The 16,923-nt window shown below is 36.9% G+C and overlaps 3 protein-coding genes across 6 annotated transcripts; all 3 read left to right on the top strand.

The window, feature by feature from the left end:
• The first annotated feature begins 1,329 nt into the window (after positions 1-1,329).
• Positions 1,330-5,866, top strand: LOC114259986 (protein phosphatase 2C and cyclic nucleotide-binding/kinase domain-containing protein-like). Of its 2 annotated transcripts, none has more exons than XM_082914780.1 (6): positions 1,330-1,903; positions 2,227-2,312; positions 2,552-2,634; positions 3,190-3,421; positions 3,601-3,765; positions 5,603-5,866. In XM_082914780.1, the coding sequence occupies exons 2-6, from the start codon at positions 2,265-2,267 to the stop codon at positions 5,729-5,731; spliced, it is 657 nt and encodes a 218-aa protein (XP_082770906.1). In that variant the 5' UTR covers positions 1,330-1,903; positions 2,227-2,264; the 3' UTR covers positions 5,732-5,866. The 2 variants fall into 2 exon arrangements, 1 of the variants encoding a protein (XP_082770906.1); XR_014361066.1 differs by lacking the exon at positions 5,603-5,866 and adding an exon at positions 4,140-4,275 and having other exon boundaries at positions 1,765-1,903; positions 3,209-3,421; positions 3,498-3,765.
• Positions 5,824-7,356, top strand: LOC114299471 (tubulin-folding cofactor A-like). 2 transcript variants are annotated; one of them, XM_082914781.1, is made up of 4 exons: positions 5,824-5,960; positions 6,069-6,580; positions 6,777-6,867; positions 7,152-7,356. In XM_082914781.1, exons 2-4 carry the CDS (start codon positions 6,428-6,430, stop codon positions 7,157-7,159), a joined length of 252 nt encoding a protein of 83 aa, XP_082770907.1. In that variant the 5' UTR covers positions 5,824-5,960; positions 6,069-6,427; the 3' UTR covers positions 7,160-7,356. The 2 variants fall into 2 exon arrangements, with proteins under 2 accessions (XP_082770907.1, XP_082770908.1); XM_082914782.1 differs by lacking the exon at positions 5,824-5,960 and having other exon boundaries at positions 6,288-6,580; positions 6,786-6,867.
• A 7,358-nt stretch (positions 7,357-14,714) lies between these two features.
• Positions 14,715-16,916, top strand: LOC114268174 (uncharacterized). 2 transcript variants are annotated; one of them, XM_028209288.2, is made up of 2 exons: positions 14,715-16,598; positions 16,682-16,916. In XM_028209288.2, the coding sequence occupies exon 1, from the start codon at positions 15,455-15,457 to the stop codon at positions 16,553-16,555; it is 1,101 nt and encodes a 366-aa protein (XP_028065089.1). In that variant the 5' UTR covers positions 14,715-15,454; the 3' UTR covers positions 16,556-16,598; positions 16,682-16,916. The 2 variants fall into 2 exon arrangements, with proteins under 2 accessions (XP_028065089.1, XP_028065090.1); XM_028209289.2 differs by having other exon boundaries at positions 14,715-16,523.
• The last annotated feature ends 7 nt before the right edge of the window (positions 16,917-16,923 follow it).

A 16,923-nucleotide genomic window follows, 5' to 3' on the forward strand; every position in this document is an offset into this window, starting at 1 on the left:
AAAAAAAAGTTGGGCCTATAACAATTTATTAAATTTGGGGACCCTTTTTTTAGGCCAAAATTGTGGAGCCTAAGACACAAGCCTTATTGGCCTTAGGCCAAGGCCGGCCCTGAACACAGCCCCTTGTAGCCTTATTTACAGCAACTCAACCCCATCTCGGGCGCAGCCCAATGCCACCAATGTTGCCATAATCAACGCAAATCCTGTGATCCCTGTGATACAACACATTCCCATCTGGTTCTCTAAAATTTTTGGAAATTTGCTTAGTTTGTACGAGTGTGATGCACCACATTCCTATCTAGTTCTCTAAAATTTTTGGAAATTGGTTAAGCTAGTACAAGTCTATAACATAGTTATGTGGGTTAAAAGTGTGGTCTTTGGTAATGAAGACAAAGATAATACGAGTATGAATGCTTGGCTGTTGGCATAGTATATCCTTTCAAGAATAACATGGTAGGTTGCTAAAACAAGTCTATAACATAGTATATTCTTTGAAATATCATTGCTTCGAAATATCATTGAAGGAAAGCAATGATATTTCAAAGAATGTCAGTGTAATTTATTCAAAATAAAACAATTATCATCTATATTATAAGATAAACAATTTTATTGAACCGACCACATATATATTTCTCTTACTGCCCTTCTCACTTGTTTCTCTCACTTGGGTTATTCACCTAACTTTTTTTGTTTTGGTAAAACAATAAATATTATAACATAAAGTGAGATTACAATATTCTAGGGTAAGTTACCCCTCTAGCATCAGCTGCACGTTGCAACGAAATACAAGGAGGAGTAGAAAGGAATACACATAATTCTTCAGCCAAAAACATCTTATATTAGCTAAGAGATCAGCACAAGCATTAGCTTCTCTGTAGATGTGATTAAAGGTGCTCGCTTCTAACTCCTTCAAGAGGTACCTGCAGTCGTATATGAAATTCAAGAGCAAGCTGAAGTCCATCTCTCAAAGCCTAGAATCCCACTACCATGCTAGAGCAACATCCAATGTTTTTTCTACAACCACTTCCCCATCGTCCCAAGTGATCTCGAATTAGGCCACCAGCAGAAGTTTGACCTGGGTTTTCTTTGGAGGCTCCATCAGTATTGAGTTTGAAGGAGCCTTCTTTGGGAGCTTTCCAACAAAACGGAGATAGTTCTAGTGTGCTGGGTTTGGGATTGGAATTAACTCTCTCTCATACACTACAGGAAATTAGGGTTTTAACGGCGTTTCATTAACGGCGTTTTAGTAAACGTCACCTTTTCTAATAATTAACGACGTTTTTTAAACGTCGCATTTGTTATAAATTAAAACGGTACCGTTTTGTGAATGGAAGACGTTTCAAAAGCGCCTCCAAATCCGGTTTCTCTTCCCACCCTCTTTTGTCTCTCCAAACCTTTATTTTGAAAACCCTATTTTGAGCACTGCCGTCAAGACGATCGAATCCTGTCTCACTCACTCTCTTGCTCTCTCTCTCTCACAGAATCGAATCTGTTTCTCCAAATCTCTCTCTCAGAGGATCGATTCTTCCCAGTCTCTTACTCAGTGATTCTTCTTCGAATCTTCATCAGTTCGGTGATTCATACCGGGATTGCGATTTCGAAGTTTGATTTTGAGCACAGCTCCGTGATTTATGTCTTCGATCAGAGGTTGTTTTGTTTGTGATTTATCCCTGTTTTGGATCAATGTTTTGCTTAGTGAATACTTTTGTTTAGGGCTCTATATAGGTCTTAAGCCCTTAGGGCTCTCAATTCTTCTTCACTCTCTTAGTTCTTAGTGATTCTTCTTCGATTCTTCTACAGGTCGGTGATTCATCTCAGGATTGTGATTTCGAAGTTCGATTTTGAGCACAGCTCCATGATTCATCTCCGTGGATTTGGAACTCTTTGTCTTCTTCGATCAGAGGTTTGTTTTTCTTTTTGATCTATACAAATTGCATATATATATATGTATATATGTGTATGTATGTATATGATTGTGTTTATGAAGTTTAATTTGATTGTTGATTGTTTGTTATTTGAGCTTCAAATCTGTGATTCTGTCTGTTTAGTTACTGAAAAACAGTTTGCTGGAATAATTTTTCTAGAATAAATCACTTAATTATTCGTTTCTGATCTGTTCTGTTTCTCTGTGATTATTTTGATCGATTCAATTCCTTATTTTGTTTGTTTGTTTGTTAGTTTTTCTATTTCATTTTTTTTTTAAGAAATGCTTGATTTTGTCTGCAGTAACATTGTGGATGTGAACTCATATAATGAGTTGAAAGATGCAATTAGTCAGGGGAAATGGGCAAGGGGTCCACTGCACTTGTAAGGTTAGTGACCCAAGTCAAAGCAACATTGTGGATGTGAACTCATATGATATCTTTTTATTTGATTCTTAAAATTGTCTTCTGAAATGTTCAGTAAATGACATTCCTAGTTGTCTTAGACCAATAGTTGTCTTCTTATGAAATACATGTTTTCTGGAGGAGAATATTTCCGATTTTATGTTGCAGCTTATTCCCTGTAAATTTCTTCAGTTACAATGTTAATAAGATATCATAAATAGCAGGAAGAAAAAGATGGAGAGGTTCCATGGGTTCTGCATCTGTATACAGCTGAAAGATTATCATCATTTGGAGAGCTGGCACTAATGTGAGTTCTCTTTCTCTCCATTAAATTTTCCTGTATCTGGATTTAATTGTTAGTAGCATATTTTCCATAAATGCCGTTCATGTTTACTTAAATGAATAAAACTCTCTCCATTAATAATTTTCCTGTGTCTGGATTTAAGTGTCAGTATCGTATTTTCCAAAAATGCCATTCATGTTTACATAATGAGTAAAATGGTGTATAAATAATTAGCCCTTTGAATAAGCAAAAGCGAATCATCAGCCACTACATTTGTGGATCCCACCTAATCATTGATGGGTTGACTTTACATACTCTTTATTGGTACCTAAGATCAAAAGCTCCAGCATAATTTAAATCAGAAATGATTGCAGACATGTTTTGATCAGGATTATTTCTAGTGTTCTCAAACAAACACAACTCTGGTGATCTTAGATCCATAATTATTTTCTAAGAAACATGGTTCATTTCATGACTTATTGTGAACATTTAGGATCATGATTTCCTTGAATTTGTTAATGTTAACCATGGTAGTTTCATTCTTACTGTATGTGGTTTCCTCCGGTACATTTCACTTAGGAATAACAAACCACTCCAGGCCTCTGTCCGTGCTGTGACAAGTGGAACTCTTTGGGCTTTAAAAAGGGAAGATTTTCGAGGAATTCTTACGTCAGAATTTTCAAATTTATCATCATTGAAGTTGCTTCGATCAGTAGATCTGCTCTCGAGGTTGACAATCCTACAGCTGAGTCACATTGCAGAATCTCTTTCTGAAGTTTCCTTTTCTGAGGGGCAGATAATAGCTGATAGGGTAAATATTCTATTTCGAATTAAATGCCTTATTTTTTTTTTAATCTTCCTTCCCTTACATTTTGCCGTGTATGAAGGATGAGGCTTTCTTGGGATTGTACATTATCAAGAAGGGACAAGTTAGAATTACTGTTGATTACATTACGGAGAAGTAATTTGATTCTGACGATACAATTGCAGCAAATAAAAGCTCTTCTTCAGAGTGTTGGGACTTCTTTCTGCCCTGATTATTTAGACTGGTTTGGAAATGGTGCAACTGATTCACATTCCAGAAATGCTGATCAATTTGTTCTTTCAAAATTTTTACAAGCACATCCTGCTGATTTTTCTACCACTAAATTGCAGGTCAGGCCATACTTTTTGCAGATTTTTCTGAAGTATGAATTTACTTTTCCTACAATAGTTTCATAATCTGCTTAGATAATGTTATATCTGTTTCATAAACTGCTTGATCTTTATGGCTTCGTAATGTTATCTGTCATTTGGTCCATTGGTTCTTGAAGTGACTGTCTATTGAGTTATAACAATTTTATTGAGCTTATCAGACATTATTGTTTAATATTGCTTTTAAGATTTGATTGATGTCTAATATTTGCATTTGGTGTTTGTATATTTTGTGGTTGTCTTTGGGTATGATGCATCTAATATTGTATAATTTGTTTCTGACTTAGAATTCTTCATTTCCTGTAATATTAACCTTAAGTTTTTGTTCAAGCCAGGAAATGATTCGTTTGATGAGAGAGAGGCGTTTTCCTGCTGCTTATTGGTTCTGTATCTAGTGACAACCTGTTCTTCAAAATGGTCATCCATGTCCACAGCGATTCAGCATTTCGACGCTATCAGAAAGAGATGAGGTCCTATTTAAACTTAAGCTTGTAATGTAGTGATTTATCTGGTACTTGGTCGACGTATAGAATGGTCCCTAAGTTACGTGTGCATCAGTCATGTTCATGACTTGTTTAATACAACAACAATACCATAAATTTGTGCAGCATTTGCTGCTGAGTATTTGAGATAAAAATGTCCAATATCTTCTTGCAACAAAAGTCTTACCCAAGAAATTCTCTGTTCGATATTTTCAATTTTCAAAGATTATTTCCGTCCCAAAAAAGAGAAACCATATGAATTTGAGTTTTTTTTTCCTTCTTATACCAAACTAGTTTTGAATTTTTTTTAGAGATCAGATTTTTAAGACTCAACCAAAGTATTAATTCCTTTTTCTGCAATTTCCATTTGACCTCTACCATTTCTATGGATCAGAAAGTAGAGATTTAATCCCACTGAGATTAGACAGAAACTTGTGAAGTGCATCAAACCTCATCAGAGCTGCCGATATAAGATTTGTCTATCATCTCTAATAAAACTTTCGATGCATTCCTTGAAGTGATCTGTGATTTAGTTAATAATAAGAAAAGGAAAAGCAACAAAATTTAATAACTTTACAGTTCAGTTCAATTATCGTGAAAACAAAATTGTGAAACCTTGTCATACTTCTTCATGATCTTAGAGAATGCCAATAGATTCAAGAAATGAAACATCGATTATCCACATGTCAGTTACGCTTAAATTACAGAAAAGAATAGAAATTAGTTTATATATATTAGCAAGCGGGGAAAGGGATGAAGGGGACTGCATATTACCTGCAATTACTCTGTTTACTACACGGGTAAGAAAGAAGATTTAGGTATCAAATGAGTAAAATCACGATAAACCCTTAATAAGAGGCCAAAATAAATTACACATTCAAACTGCAAAATATGTTCTTTACATCACTGAAAACTATATTTTCCAAAGAGGACTACAACAAACAAGCACACAATCTTCAATTGACATACAAGAAATCAAATTCAGTTACTTCCTCACAATCAGCTTTGCCCTTGCATGCCCTTCACTTATTTGAAATTGACTCCCTAACCCAAAATGAGCCATCAACAGCCAAACCAAAGTGATGAGCTGCCCACCTTTGCTGAGTTGTGAGGCATGGGTAATGGCTCTGCAACGACACGCTGCATAGGACAGCAATTCGACCCAAACTTTGCTTATTATCTCCCATTTTTTTTCCTCTCCTAATTTATTCATCTCTTTGGCCAACATGGATGCATCAAACAACACAGATTTGCTTCTATCTCCTTTAACAGCAACTGGTTTTACTGCTGTATCAACACCAAGGATACTATTGCAGGCATGTTTCTGCACTTTATCTGGTACCGAATCCCTTTTGCAACAGCATATCTTAAAGCAGCAAAAGATATTCAAGCATGAGCATGTCGTTTCCTCTAGCTTTTTTATTTACTTTTTGCCATTGGATTAGATTCAGATATAGTGACTGTATTTGTATTTACTTTTTTATTTGATGCTTTGCATTTCATAAATTTTCTAGCTTTGGAATGGATGGTATGGTAGACATTGTGTACATGATTGTTGGATAAATGATGCAGGGATTGTCAAACAGGAGGACAGGTGCAACAAGTATATATTTGGTTGTGTGTAATGTTAAAAAAGAAGTGCTGTGGCTGCTGCCTGTCATGTAACATATGAAGGTTTTATTCTGATCTTGTGTCAAGATACAGTCATTTTTCCCATGCTTATTGCTGTTATCTATGTGTTTTGCAGGAACTTGATAAACATTCTGATCTTGTGTTTTGCAGGAATATATCTTTTTGTTTTATGTTTTGGTGGAAAACACATGATTCTATGCTTTGATGCAGAGGTGGCTCAACCATTAAGCCATTTACCCTTTCACTCAAGACCCGCCTAAAAAATATGTATATAAAAAAATCTTATTAATGAAGGTCCCAATTTTCCGAAGATAAGGCTTCATTTAGATGTTTAGCCTGAAGCTTCAAAAAACCTCGGGCTGCTACTTTGTTCGGTGCCTCAAAGATTGGATGAGATGAGGCACACAGTTTCAGATTTGTGAACTTGTGATGCTTTTTTTCATCACCTGGTTTTGTTTGTGTGAAAAAAGGTTTTTTCACAGGGTAATGTCTCCTTTAACAGGCTTAACATGGCAACTCTTAGAAATCTGAAAATCAAGACGTCTACTTGCAAACGTATCGTTAAGGAGATGCATTCCTATGAGAAAGAGGTTGAGAGAGAAGCTGCAAAGACTGCTGATATGAAGGAGAAAGGAGCTGATCCTTATGACCTGAAGCAGCAGGTATTTGGGCTTCTATTTTTCTTTAGATTTGCATAAAAAATTTGGCAACCTGTTAAATATTAATGAGTTCTAAACTTGTGGTCACACTATTAATAGGCCACCCGTTAGGTTGAAAATAGTCTTAGTCTTAGTTTTAAGAGATTATTTCATGAGGCAAATCATAATATTACTCCTTTTGATTGGTGTTTATTCAAAGATGTTTCAGCTACTGCTAGCTGCTTATTCAACAATAAGCATTCAAGATGCTTCTCTCTTCTTGGGAATGAATGAGGATGATGCTACAAACTGTAAGTTTCTAGTCTTTCTTGTGTTACAAACTGTATTCAACAATAAGCATTCAACAATAAGCATTCAACATTGGCCCACATTTTTGGTTGGATTCAAATTTGAAAAGCGTTTTTATTTTTATTTTTATTTTTTCTTTATATGTATTTAGTGCTTCTTGGTATGTGATAAAATCTTCTTGTTAGTGCTTCTTCAAGTTTTAAGTACTATTTATAAGTATTGGGTACGAATTCTTCAATTTGTGTTTATTTTGGTGAATCTCATTACAGTTTATGTTATGATGCAGGCATGTAGACCAGTGAAGACTACAACTTTAATGCTAAGACATGATTTTTGTATATATGTTAGTTTGTGGTTAATGTTAAGACATGATTTTTGGATATATGTTAGTTTGTGGTTAACGTTTTGGATTTTGGATATGTTAATTTTGTGGGTAATGGTGATTGGATATTAATTGAATGAGAAAGTGAATTAATGCTTCATTACAACTATTTGAATGGGAGTTGTTATTTTATATTAGTGTTATTACAGATATTTTTTTAGTTCAATCAAATAAAATTAGTACAATTTCCAAAAAAAAAAAAAAAAAAAAAAGGATATGACGGCGTTTTTACAAACGCCTCTGAAACCTTACATGCTAACGGTCATATTTGTTTAAAAAGATATGACGGCGTTTTTCAAAAAACGTCGCTAAATATCGTCAGTGACGTCAGCGTGTGTTTAGGAGGACATTTGGCGGCGTTTTTAAAAACGCCGCCTATACTAATATCACGACGTTTTTAAAACGCCATAAAGCTATAGCGACGGCCGCGTCATCGGCGTTTGGCGCTAAGCGTCACAAAAAGAATTGGTGGCGTTTTTGGCACTTTTAGCGGCGTTTTTTAAACGCCACTAAAAGCTGAATTTCCTGCAGTGATAACTTTTTAGTTTATTTCCTCTCATTGTTCCTGTTATAGTTTCTTTCCTCTACCATTCTTGTTTCACTCTTTTCACTTGGACATCCATCCCTATTTATAATTAGTTAGTGAATTGTGAAAGTTATTCTAGCTATATATTTGTGACAGATCTTATGGTGGAGATTTATATTTTAAGAAAGGAATAGGATAATATCTAGAGTGATGGAAATATGAAGAATGGGAGAGGCCTAGAAGATTCAAGAAATGGAGAGTCATGGGTTGATTTTCAACAAGATTGAGAGCATGTTCCTTTTTTTTTGGGTAAATTGCATTGATCTCCCCTTCGGTTTAATGAAAATACACTTAACCACACAATTTTGACATAAGTAATTCATCCACCCTTAAATTTTAGCTTCACGTAACAAATTCGTCCACATCATTAGGCAACTGTTAATAAAAGCACGACAATTGCTTATGTCATTCCACATATTAGGGGTGAGCATAGTTCGGCTTGGTTCGATTTTGACAGCAACTAGGTTAGTTATTATGTTCATCTTTTTAGGTGTTAATTCTATCTAGTGCACGTGTTCTTCGACTTTGTTCTCGAAATGTTTGGAGGAATATTCAATTTGGTTGTGTGGTCAAATTTTAGCACACATAAGTTCAAATGCACCAAATCTGATATCTGATGTATTGCAATAACATAAAATTTGTTTTCATTTTGTTCTTTTCTCTCACCAACTCAACTACTAGCAAGACTCATAGTTATATCAGCTCATTATTCATCAGTTATCAAAGTGACCTCTCTAACAAAACATGAATTTTCTGTTTCCTTTTAACATTCACTGATAAGAATTTGTACATGAATTTAATTTCCATTGATTGACTGTAACCATGTTTCAAATAATTAAGTAAATGAGGAAAGCACTAAGGAGTACTAGTAAAATTATGAAAAGTCAATTGCTTTTAATCATTTCAAATTTGTAGTGCATGTATATAGCTAAAAAAGGACCTCAATAGTTATGTGAACCAAAAAAAATATCTGGATTATATAAATATCATTAATTTTTATGTGTTAGGTTTCATTCACATTACATATGCTTTGGATGCTACCATAAGAATAGAGACATAATTTGCTCATGATTATTTTTAATGGGAATTTTTATAATTTTTTATTGGTTGAGTGTTCAATGGAAGCTAATATAAATTATATTATAGTCTTTTTTTTTTTTTTTTTTTTTTTTTTTGAACAGGGGAAATAACAGCCAAGCAAAGAAAGCAGAACAACATCAGAAATCAAAAAAACTAACCAGCACCTAATAAAGCAACAAGGGCAGCTGGTGGGTTTGGGACCTAGTCCGGAGGGAGATGACCATGCAGCGAGGCTTGTGCCACCCAATGGGCTACACGATTTGCAGCTCGAGGTCTCCATTGAAGGCGTAACCCTTCCTGAGAAGCCAATCTCTTAATATCATCAATAATCAGTCCATACTCCCAAGGAGGAATAGTCTCTGATACGCTGAGGAGGATGACTGATTTGTTATCTCCTTCTATAATCGCCCCTGGTAAACCGCAGTTTTGAGCAAAGAGACATGCCCATCTGCAAGCTAGAGCTTCACCTTGGAATGAAGAGGAGATAAATTCTTTCTTGGATAAGCCATGCAGAATCCGTCCCGAAGCATTCCTTAATACCATTGCAATAGAGGCTTGGGAGGAACCTTTTTTCGTAGCCACATCCCAACTGATTTTGAATTGGCCTTGATCAGGGGGTATCCAGTTGCCCACTGCAGTTGGGTTCAGAGAAGGCCTGTGAGAAAAGGAAACAACTGGGCTTATCGTTACATACTCAAATTCCGCCATTGCCATTCGAGCTCGATGTAAAGTCGAGGAGGGCTCCACAGGGTGATGGTTGAAAACATAATTGTTTCGATCCTTCCAAATGAACCAGCCAATCCAAGCTACTTTACCGAGGCAGGAAGCTCGGTCCTCCTCATTCTTGAAATTTGCCACCAGCTCACACAACCATTTTTCAATCGATTGAATAGCTCCACAATCAACTTTGAAGTGCAAATCACTCTCGAACCAAACGGTTCTAACCTATCCACACTCGAAAAGCAAATGTTCCACCGATTCAACTTTGCATTGACATATTGGGCAAACATTAGAAGGGGCACACCTTCTTCGAAACAAGTTTTCTCTGGAGGCCAACACATTCTTACACGCTCTCCACCAGAAATGGCAGATTTTTGGAGGAACTTTGAGAGACCAAATCAACTTCCAAAAGGTGTCTGGGGGGCAAAAAGAGGAAGAGGGTCTCTGAATCCACTGGTTTTGCGTTTTTGACAGAGCTACATGATATCCAGATTTTACTGAATAAACCCCTATTGAGTCAAAATGCCAAATCAGTGCATCTTCTGTAGGTGCCAATGGAAAAGGAATTGTCCTGATTGCTTCCATTTCAGATTCAGAAACCAGGGTTCGAAAAACATCAGCCTTTCATCTCTTACAGGTAGAGTCAATAACATCTTCTACTTTCGAGATCACAGATCCATCAGGAACAGGAGTGAAGAGCTTGAATTTAGGGAGAGTTGGCACCCATTTATCTTTCCAGAACTGAACATTTGCACCGCTGTGAATTTGCCATCTCAACCCTTCCATAAGCACATTTCTTCCCTGCAAAATACTAGCCCTACGCCCATGAAGCCCTACGCCCTTTCACCGCTTCCAAGAAAGAGGAGTGAGGAAAGTAGATACCTTGCAAGATGCGAGCACAAAAGGAGTTCAGATACTTCAGTAAACTCCAACCTTGTTGAGCTAAAAGGGCTAAATTAAAAGCTTTGAAATCTCGGAAACCTAGTCCTCCTTTAAATTTTGATAGCGCCAAAAGGTCCCAATTGATCCAATGAATCCCTCTGCCTTCTGGATCCCCACCCCACCAAAATGTGCTAATATATGCCTTCAACCGTGTACAAATCCATTTTGGAAAAGCGAAACATGCCATAGCGTATGATGGGATTGCTTGTACTACTGCTTTGATCAAAATCTCTTTCCCCGCTTGTGATAACAATTTTGACTTCCATCCTTGTAACTTGGAGAGAACTTTTTCTATTATGAATTAAAAAGCTTCCGCTTTTGACCGACCCCAGAATGAGGGTAAACCCAAATATTTGGCATTAGCAGGGGTAGTTTTGAGACCCGAGAAGGCACAGATTGAGTTGCACACCTGTAGCTAAACATTTGTGGAGAATTGCACACTTGATTTGTCAAAGTTGACTTGTTGACCAGATGCCCTGCAGTAAATGTCCAGAACCTCCAACACAGATTTACATTCTTGAGTATTAGCCTTAAGAAAGAGAAGCACATCGTCCGCAAAAAATAAATGCGAAAGAGTTGGGCAGTGCCTTGTAATTTTCATCCCCGAGATCTGATTTTGAGTGAGACTCCGGTTGAGGAGTTTTGATAGAACATCCGCCACTAAAATAAAAAGATATGGAGAGAAGGGATCACCTTGTCGGAGCTCTCGGGAAGGCATAAAAGAGGCTCTTTTTTCACCATTAGCAAAAATAGAGAAGCTGACAGTAGTAACACATTCCATTACCCAATTAACCCATTTAGAGTGGAACCCCAACTTTTGCAGAACAGCAGCTAAAAAGTCCCATTCGATCCGATCATAGGCCTTGTTGAAGTCGAGTTTGATAGCCATATTACCAACAGCCCCTGATTTTTTTTAATTTGAGAGCATGGAACGCTTCATGGGCCACAACTACATTGTCTTGAATCATTCGCCCCGGAACAAAAGCTGATTGGTTTGGAGAGATAAGGTGTTTCAGGATTGGCTTCAGACGATTGGCAAGGATCTTTGTAATGATTTTCAGGTTGAAATTACATAAGCTGATGAGGCGAAATTGGGATAACAACATCGGATTGCAAACCTTGGGAATCAAAATCAGATTGGTGTGATTGAGTTCTTTGAGCAGATATCCTCCCAGAAAAAAACTTTGCACAGCTTCACAGACCTTTACTTCCACTTCATCCCAATAAGTCTGATAGAAAAACCTTGGAAAGCCATCCGGCCCCGGAGACTTCACTGCCCCTAATTGGAATACTGCTGCCTTGATCTCTTCATCACTGACCGGTTGAATTAAGCCCCTATTCATAACATCGGAGACCATAGGCTCCACAACAGATAAGGCCTCCATTAAGTTTCTGTTTCCAACACTTGTGAATAAAGAAGAGAAGAAACTCAAGAGATGGTGATTAATATCCGATTCCGAGTTTATCCATGTCCCATCCTCTGTTTGTAAGCGAAGAATCTGGTTTCGTTGGATCATCGAGGCATGAAAAAACGAAGAGTTCTTGTCTCCATAATTTAGCCATCGGATACGGGATCTTTGATGAAGAAACATTTCCTCCTTAGAAAGAGCTGTCTGAAGATCAGAGGTCAATTGGTCTTGAGCCTGCATATTAGCCTCTGTCCAGGGTTAGGACTGAAAAGACAAAAGCTTAGATTTTATAAGAGTAATGTTCAAGCTATTGTTTCCGAAATGTTCTTTACTCCACCTTCTAAGCCCATCTTTACAGCACTGAAGTTTCTTTACTAATTGGAACATAGGAGATCCAGCCTGACTGACAGCCCATTTGGAGCGGATAACCTCCACACAATCAGAACTCGTTGACCACATGGTTTCAAATTTAAAGAGCCGAGGCACCCGTTTGAGAGGTACGCAGCAATTTAACACCACAGGACAATGATCTGACCCAACAAGAAGTTCATGGAATACCTAGGCACAAGGAAATAGAGCTCGCCAATCCACAGATGCAACTGCTCTGTCTAACCTTTCATGTATATTAGCATCTCCACGTTGGTTATTTGACCAGGTAAAGGGAAGGCCATTAAATTCCAAATCCATGAGAGCACAATCAGATAATAAAGCTTGAAAGGATTGTAGCTGACTCATCCTGCATTCTGCACCTCCAAATTTTTCCTCCAGAAGCCCAATTTCATTGAAGTCCCCAATACATAACCATGGATATAGATTTTCAGAAGCAATTTTCCGAAACTAATCCCAGAAAACCCGACGAACTGATCGTTGAAGAGGAGCATAAACAAACGAAGCAGCCCAACAACTAGGATTACTATTGGAGGTTATTACTCCTCTGATCATATACTGTGACTTGTAACGAATATCCATCTGAATTTCATCCGTCCACCATAGGGCCAGACCCCCCTGAGGCACCTTCAGGATCAACATAGCATTTCTGAATAAAAGAGAGACGTCTGCAGAATGTTTAGGGTCATGAAATTAAAGACAAATTTTAGTAACGAATAAGAAAAAACAAAAAAAAGAAAAAAAAATTATGCCAAAATTTATAGCAACCTGCATTAGTAGCATTTTTCACATGATAATTTTTAACTTAATTTGTCAAGTTTGTAGGACAAATAGGAGATGGAGCATTAACATACTACTATAATTATTACTCATTGAATTCGTATCTGGCATTAGGTTGGGTAATTCTTCAAAATCTTCTTTTTTTTGCCTCAAAATCTTATAACGACCTTGTTTAAATTAATAAAAAATAAATAAAAATCTCTCTATTTTGTCTCACTATTTTTCCTTTGTTTTTCTAATTCTCATTTCCATTTCTTTTTTTGAATGACACCACCACTCCCTAACGAATGATCAAACCCACTACCAACCAGGACATAACCTCTTCCCTTCTCACTTGTTTGTCTCACTTGACGTTCTTTTATCTCACTTGATTAGTTTCAGTTATTAGCTTCTCTCCTCTCACTATTTTTGTTTCACTCTTTTTACTTGGACATCCTTATATGTAGTTAGTTGGTGAACAGTGAAAGTTAATTCTAACCGTATATTTTTTATAGATCTTATAACAACAATGATTCATGCCACTAAAAAAAAGACTACTAATAATATTAATACATTGAGGATGTCAAAAAAAAAAACAAAACAAAACAAAACAAAACAAGGCACGCTCACTGTCACATCACCACTTTTAGTGCTTTCAACTATTTTTTGATCTTATAATGGATATTTATTTTTTAAGAAAGGAATAGGATAATATCTAGAATGATGGAAATATGTAGAATGAGAGAGGCATAGAAGATTCAAGAAATGGAGAGTAATGGGTTAATTCACAACAAGATTGTAAAAAATATATAGATATATATATTGTAAATTACATTGACCTCTCATTCCATTTGAAAAAAGGCTCACATAGGAGTGTTTTAGAAAGTTGGTAAAAAATCGATTTTTTGACTTTTTTAATTCTATTTTGCCTTTTTATAGGTAAAAAATGTGAGAGATGATATGACAAAAAATGAGTAAAAAGTTAAAAATTGAGTAAAAAACTACTTCCCAAAAAACCCCATAATCACATAATTTTGATATAACTAAACCATCCACCCTTAGATTTTAGTTTCATGTAACAAATTGGTCCAGATCATTAGACAACCATTAATATTAGAATAATTCACTAAAAAAAAATTTTTTTTGAATTCAAATTGAGAAAATTGTTTTTAAAAATTTCAAACCAAACATATTATAGGCATTTAATTTCAATGGTAAATTATTCTCACCTCCCTTAAAGTTTTAAAATATTATATTTTTAACATAATTATTTGGATCTTTCCTTATTGGATGGTTAGCTCTTTGTCAGATGTAATGGCCACGTTATGTTTAAAGACGATCGTCGGATCTTACCTGATTGGACGATCGTTTTTCTATCAAAGATCTTTTTGATAATGGCCAACTTATTTTAGTCCCTAGCCATTAGATCTATGCTGATCGGATGGTTATTATTATGTTAGTGGTCAAGTTGAACTTTGGTCTTTTTTTTTCTGATATGCCATGGATCTGGTCAACTTTTTATTTTCCTTAGGTTTACCTAACTTACTTAGATTTATATCCCTAATAGACTGGGTTTGGATTTTCATCTAACACAATGTGGGTGTTTAGGGGAGTGAGTTTTTATATAGGTTTTTTTAGTTATAAAATATTATTAGATAAAATTTTTTTGATATTTAAGAAGATAGTTGAATTTTTTTGTAGTTGAATGTGATATTTGTAAGAGAAAAAGTGAAATGATTATGAGATTATATGTGATATTTTGTTTGAATTTATTTTTTTTAATTTTGCAAAAAGTTTGTATTTTAGTGTTAAAAAAAAAAAAAAAAAACCCAACTTACAAACTTCCCAAACAGCATCAATATCTATCTACTATTTGTATTAACTTTGATCGCTTTGACACTATTAGAAGAAAAATTAATATAATTATATAAAAAATATGAAATTAATTATATATATTTTTTAATTTTCGAGTGTAATGTATCCTAATTTCAATAAATAGATTGCCACCATCCTGCCACGACGTCGTTATATGTGTTACACATATCTCATTTTGAGACGTCTCTGAGGCAATGATCAAAACAGTCCAAGTTTCGCGACATCACGACGACGTTTTCTGCCAAGCACTCAGTTCATAAGCTCCTCTTCTCTCTCTTTCCCATCTTCCTCATTCAATTCCTCTCTTAAAACCCTAATTACTTCTGCAAAATCATATCTTGTAATCTAGGGTTCAGCTTTTAGGGTTTATTATATATCTATCTATCTCTCCTCTCTCTCTCTCTCTCTCTCTCTCTCTGTGTTGAAATGTTGATTGATTTTTCGATGAAATGATGAAGCAAGAGACCACCAATACTCCGATCCCAACCCCCACAGCCCCCGTGTGCGGCAACTGCGGGGTGGAGGAGTGGCGGCTCCTCCTCCACGTCCGCCACCGCGCCACCCTCCGGCGCCTCTGCACTTCTTGTGTTCTCCGCCTCCACCCTCAGTCCTTCTGCCCCACCTGCTTCCTCGTCTTCGATCGCCAACCCCCCTCCAATGACACTGTCACCTGCTTCAAATGCTACTCTTATTCTCACTCTCGCTGCGTTCCCCCCAATTCCCCCAAACCCTACATTTGCCCTCCCTGCTCCAACCCTAACGCTCCCATCTTCCTCGCCAAGAAGGTCAAGGCCGAAGATCCCCCAGATGGGGATGGAGATGGCTTTTGGAGAGAGATTGATAAGAAATCGGCCAAAGTGCTTCTTGCTGCTGCTAGGATTGCCGCCAATTCGATGGGTAAAGCTGCGCTGGCTGCTAAGGTCGAGGCGGAGAAGCGGGCCAAAGAGGCGTCCTTTGCGAGGAAGAAAGCGAGGGAAGCGTTGGAGCACGTTGCGTTTCTTGTGGCGAAAGAGAAGTTGAAGCGTAAGGATTTGATGTCGGCGGAGGTTTCTGGGTCTGGTAATGTGGTTGCTCAGGAGAGGAATCAGAAAACTGGTACTAGTGTTAATAGTGTTGGTATTGGGAATGCAGTCGTGGTTGCAGAGCAAAACCGGATTGGTAATCAGCGTGCGCGTGTGGGTGCGGGTGGGGTGGATGGAGTGGATGGTCCGAATGAGGTTTCGGCGCGTTTGAATGCTGTGGGATTAAGAGAGGAGAGGTTGCAAGTATTTGGGGGACGCAGTGTAGTGTCAGGACCACAGAATAATGGTGGAGTAATGGCTGTGGATGGTAACGAAAGACCGAGAGTGAATTCGGGTTCTAATGTGGGAGGCGCGTTCATTCAGAATAAGGAAAATGAGAGGTCTGGTTATTTGGGTCACTCAGAGAACAATAATGCACAGGGGGAGAAAGCAGACATTGGGTTGTATTCGGTTCCTCCTGTGGGAGATGAGCTGCAGCATATGCAAAACAACCATGGTATGGAAGAGAACATTGGCTCTCAACAATAATTTATGGTGACTTGGGAATTATGGGCAACATGATAAACCCAAGGTGGAAAATTTAACTATGGTGGTGTTTTTGATAGATTAAAATTATATTGTTTTATTAATTATATATCATTGTTTGAATTGCAGGTGTATAAAGTTTGCGACGCTAGTTCTAGGGTTACTCTCATGGGATTGTGAGCAAAATGAGATACCTTCTGAGAGTTGTTTCTGCCGGACCCAGTGATGTTTTCTTGGTACATACCATTTGTCATTCTAGTTTGATGTCTAGGGTTATGTAGAGATGTTAAGAAAATTTTATGTGATTTGTCTTAATTGCAATAGTCAAATTTGATATTCTGTTTTCTGCAGTACCTTTCCTAAATTTCTTT

The sequence above is a fragment of the Camellia sinensis genome, chromosome 2 (assembly GCF_055761805.1).
Source record: "Camellia sinensis isolate YWXY chromosome 2, ASM5576180v1, whole genome shotgun sequence".
NCBI lineage: Eukaryota > Viridiplantae > Streptophyta > Magnoliopsida > Ericales > Theaceae > Camellia > Camellia sinensis.

Coding starts and splice junctions, on each gene's coding strand:
- LOC114259986 (XM_082914780.1), top strand. CDS start 2,265: ATGCAATTAGTCAGGGGAAATGGGCAAGGGGTCCACTGCACTTGTAAG. Junction 2,313..2,551: donor GGGTCCACTGCACTTGTAAG/GTTAGTGACCCA, acceptor CATAAATAGCAG/GAAGAAAAAGATGGAGAGGT. Junction 3,422..3,600: donor GGCAGATAATAGCTGATAGG/GTAAATATTCTA, acceptor ATACAATTGCAG/CAAATAAAAGCTCTTCTTCA.
- LOC114299471 (XM_082914781.1), top strand. CDS start 6,428: ATGGCAACTCTTAGAAATCTGAAAATCAAGACGTCTACTTGCAAACGT. Junction 6,581..6,776: donor CTTATGACCTGAAGCAGCAG/GTATTTGGGCTT, acceptor GTTTATTCAAAG/ATGTTTCAGCTACTGCTAGC.
- LOC114268174 (XM_028209288.2), top strand. CDS start 15,455: ATGATGAAGCAAGAGACCACCAATACTCCGATCCCAACCCCCACAGCC.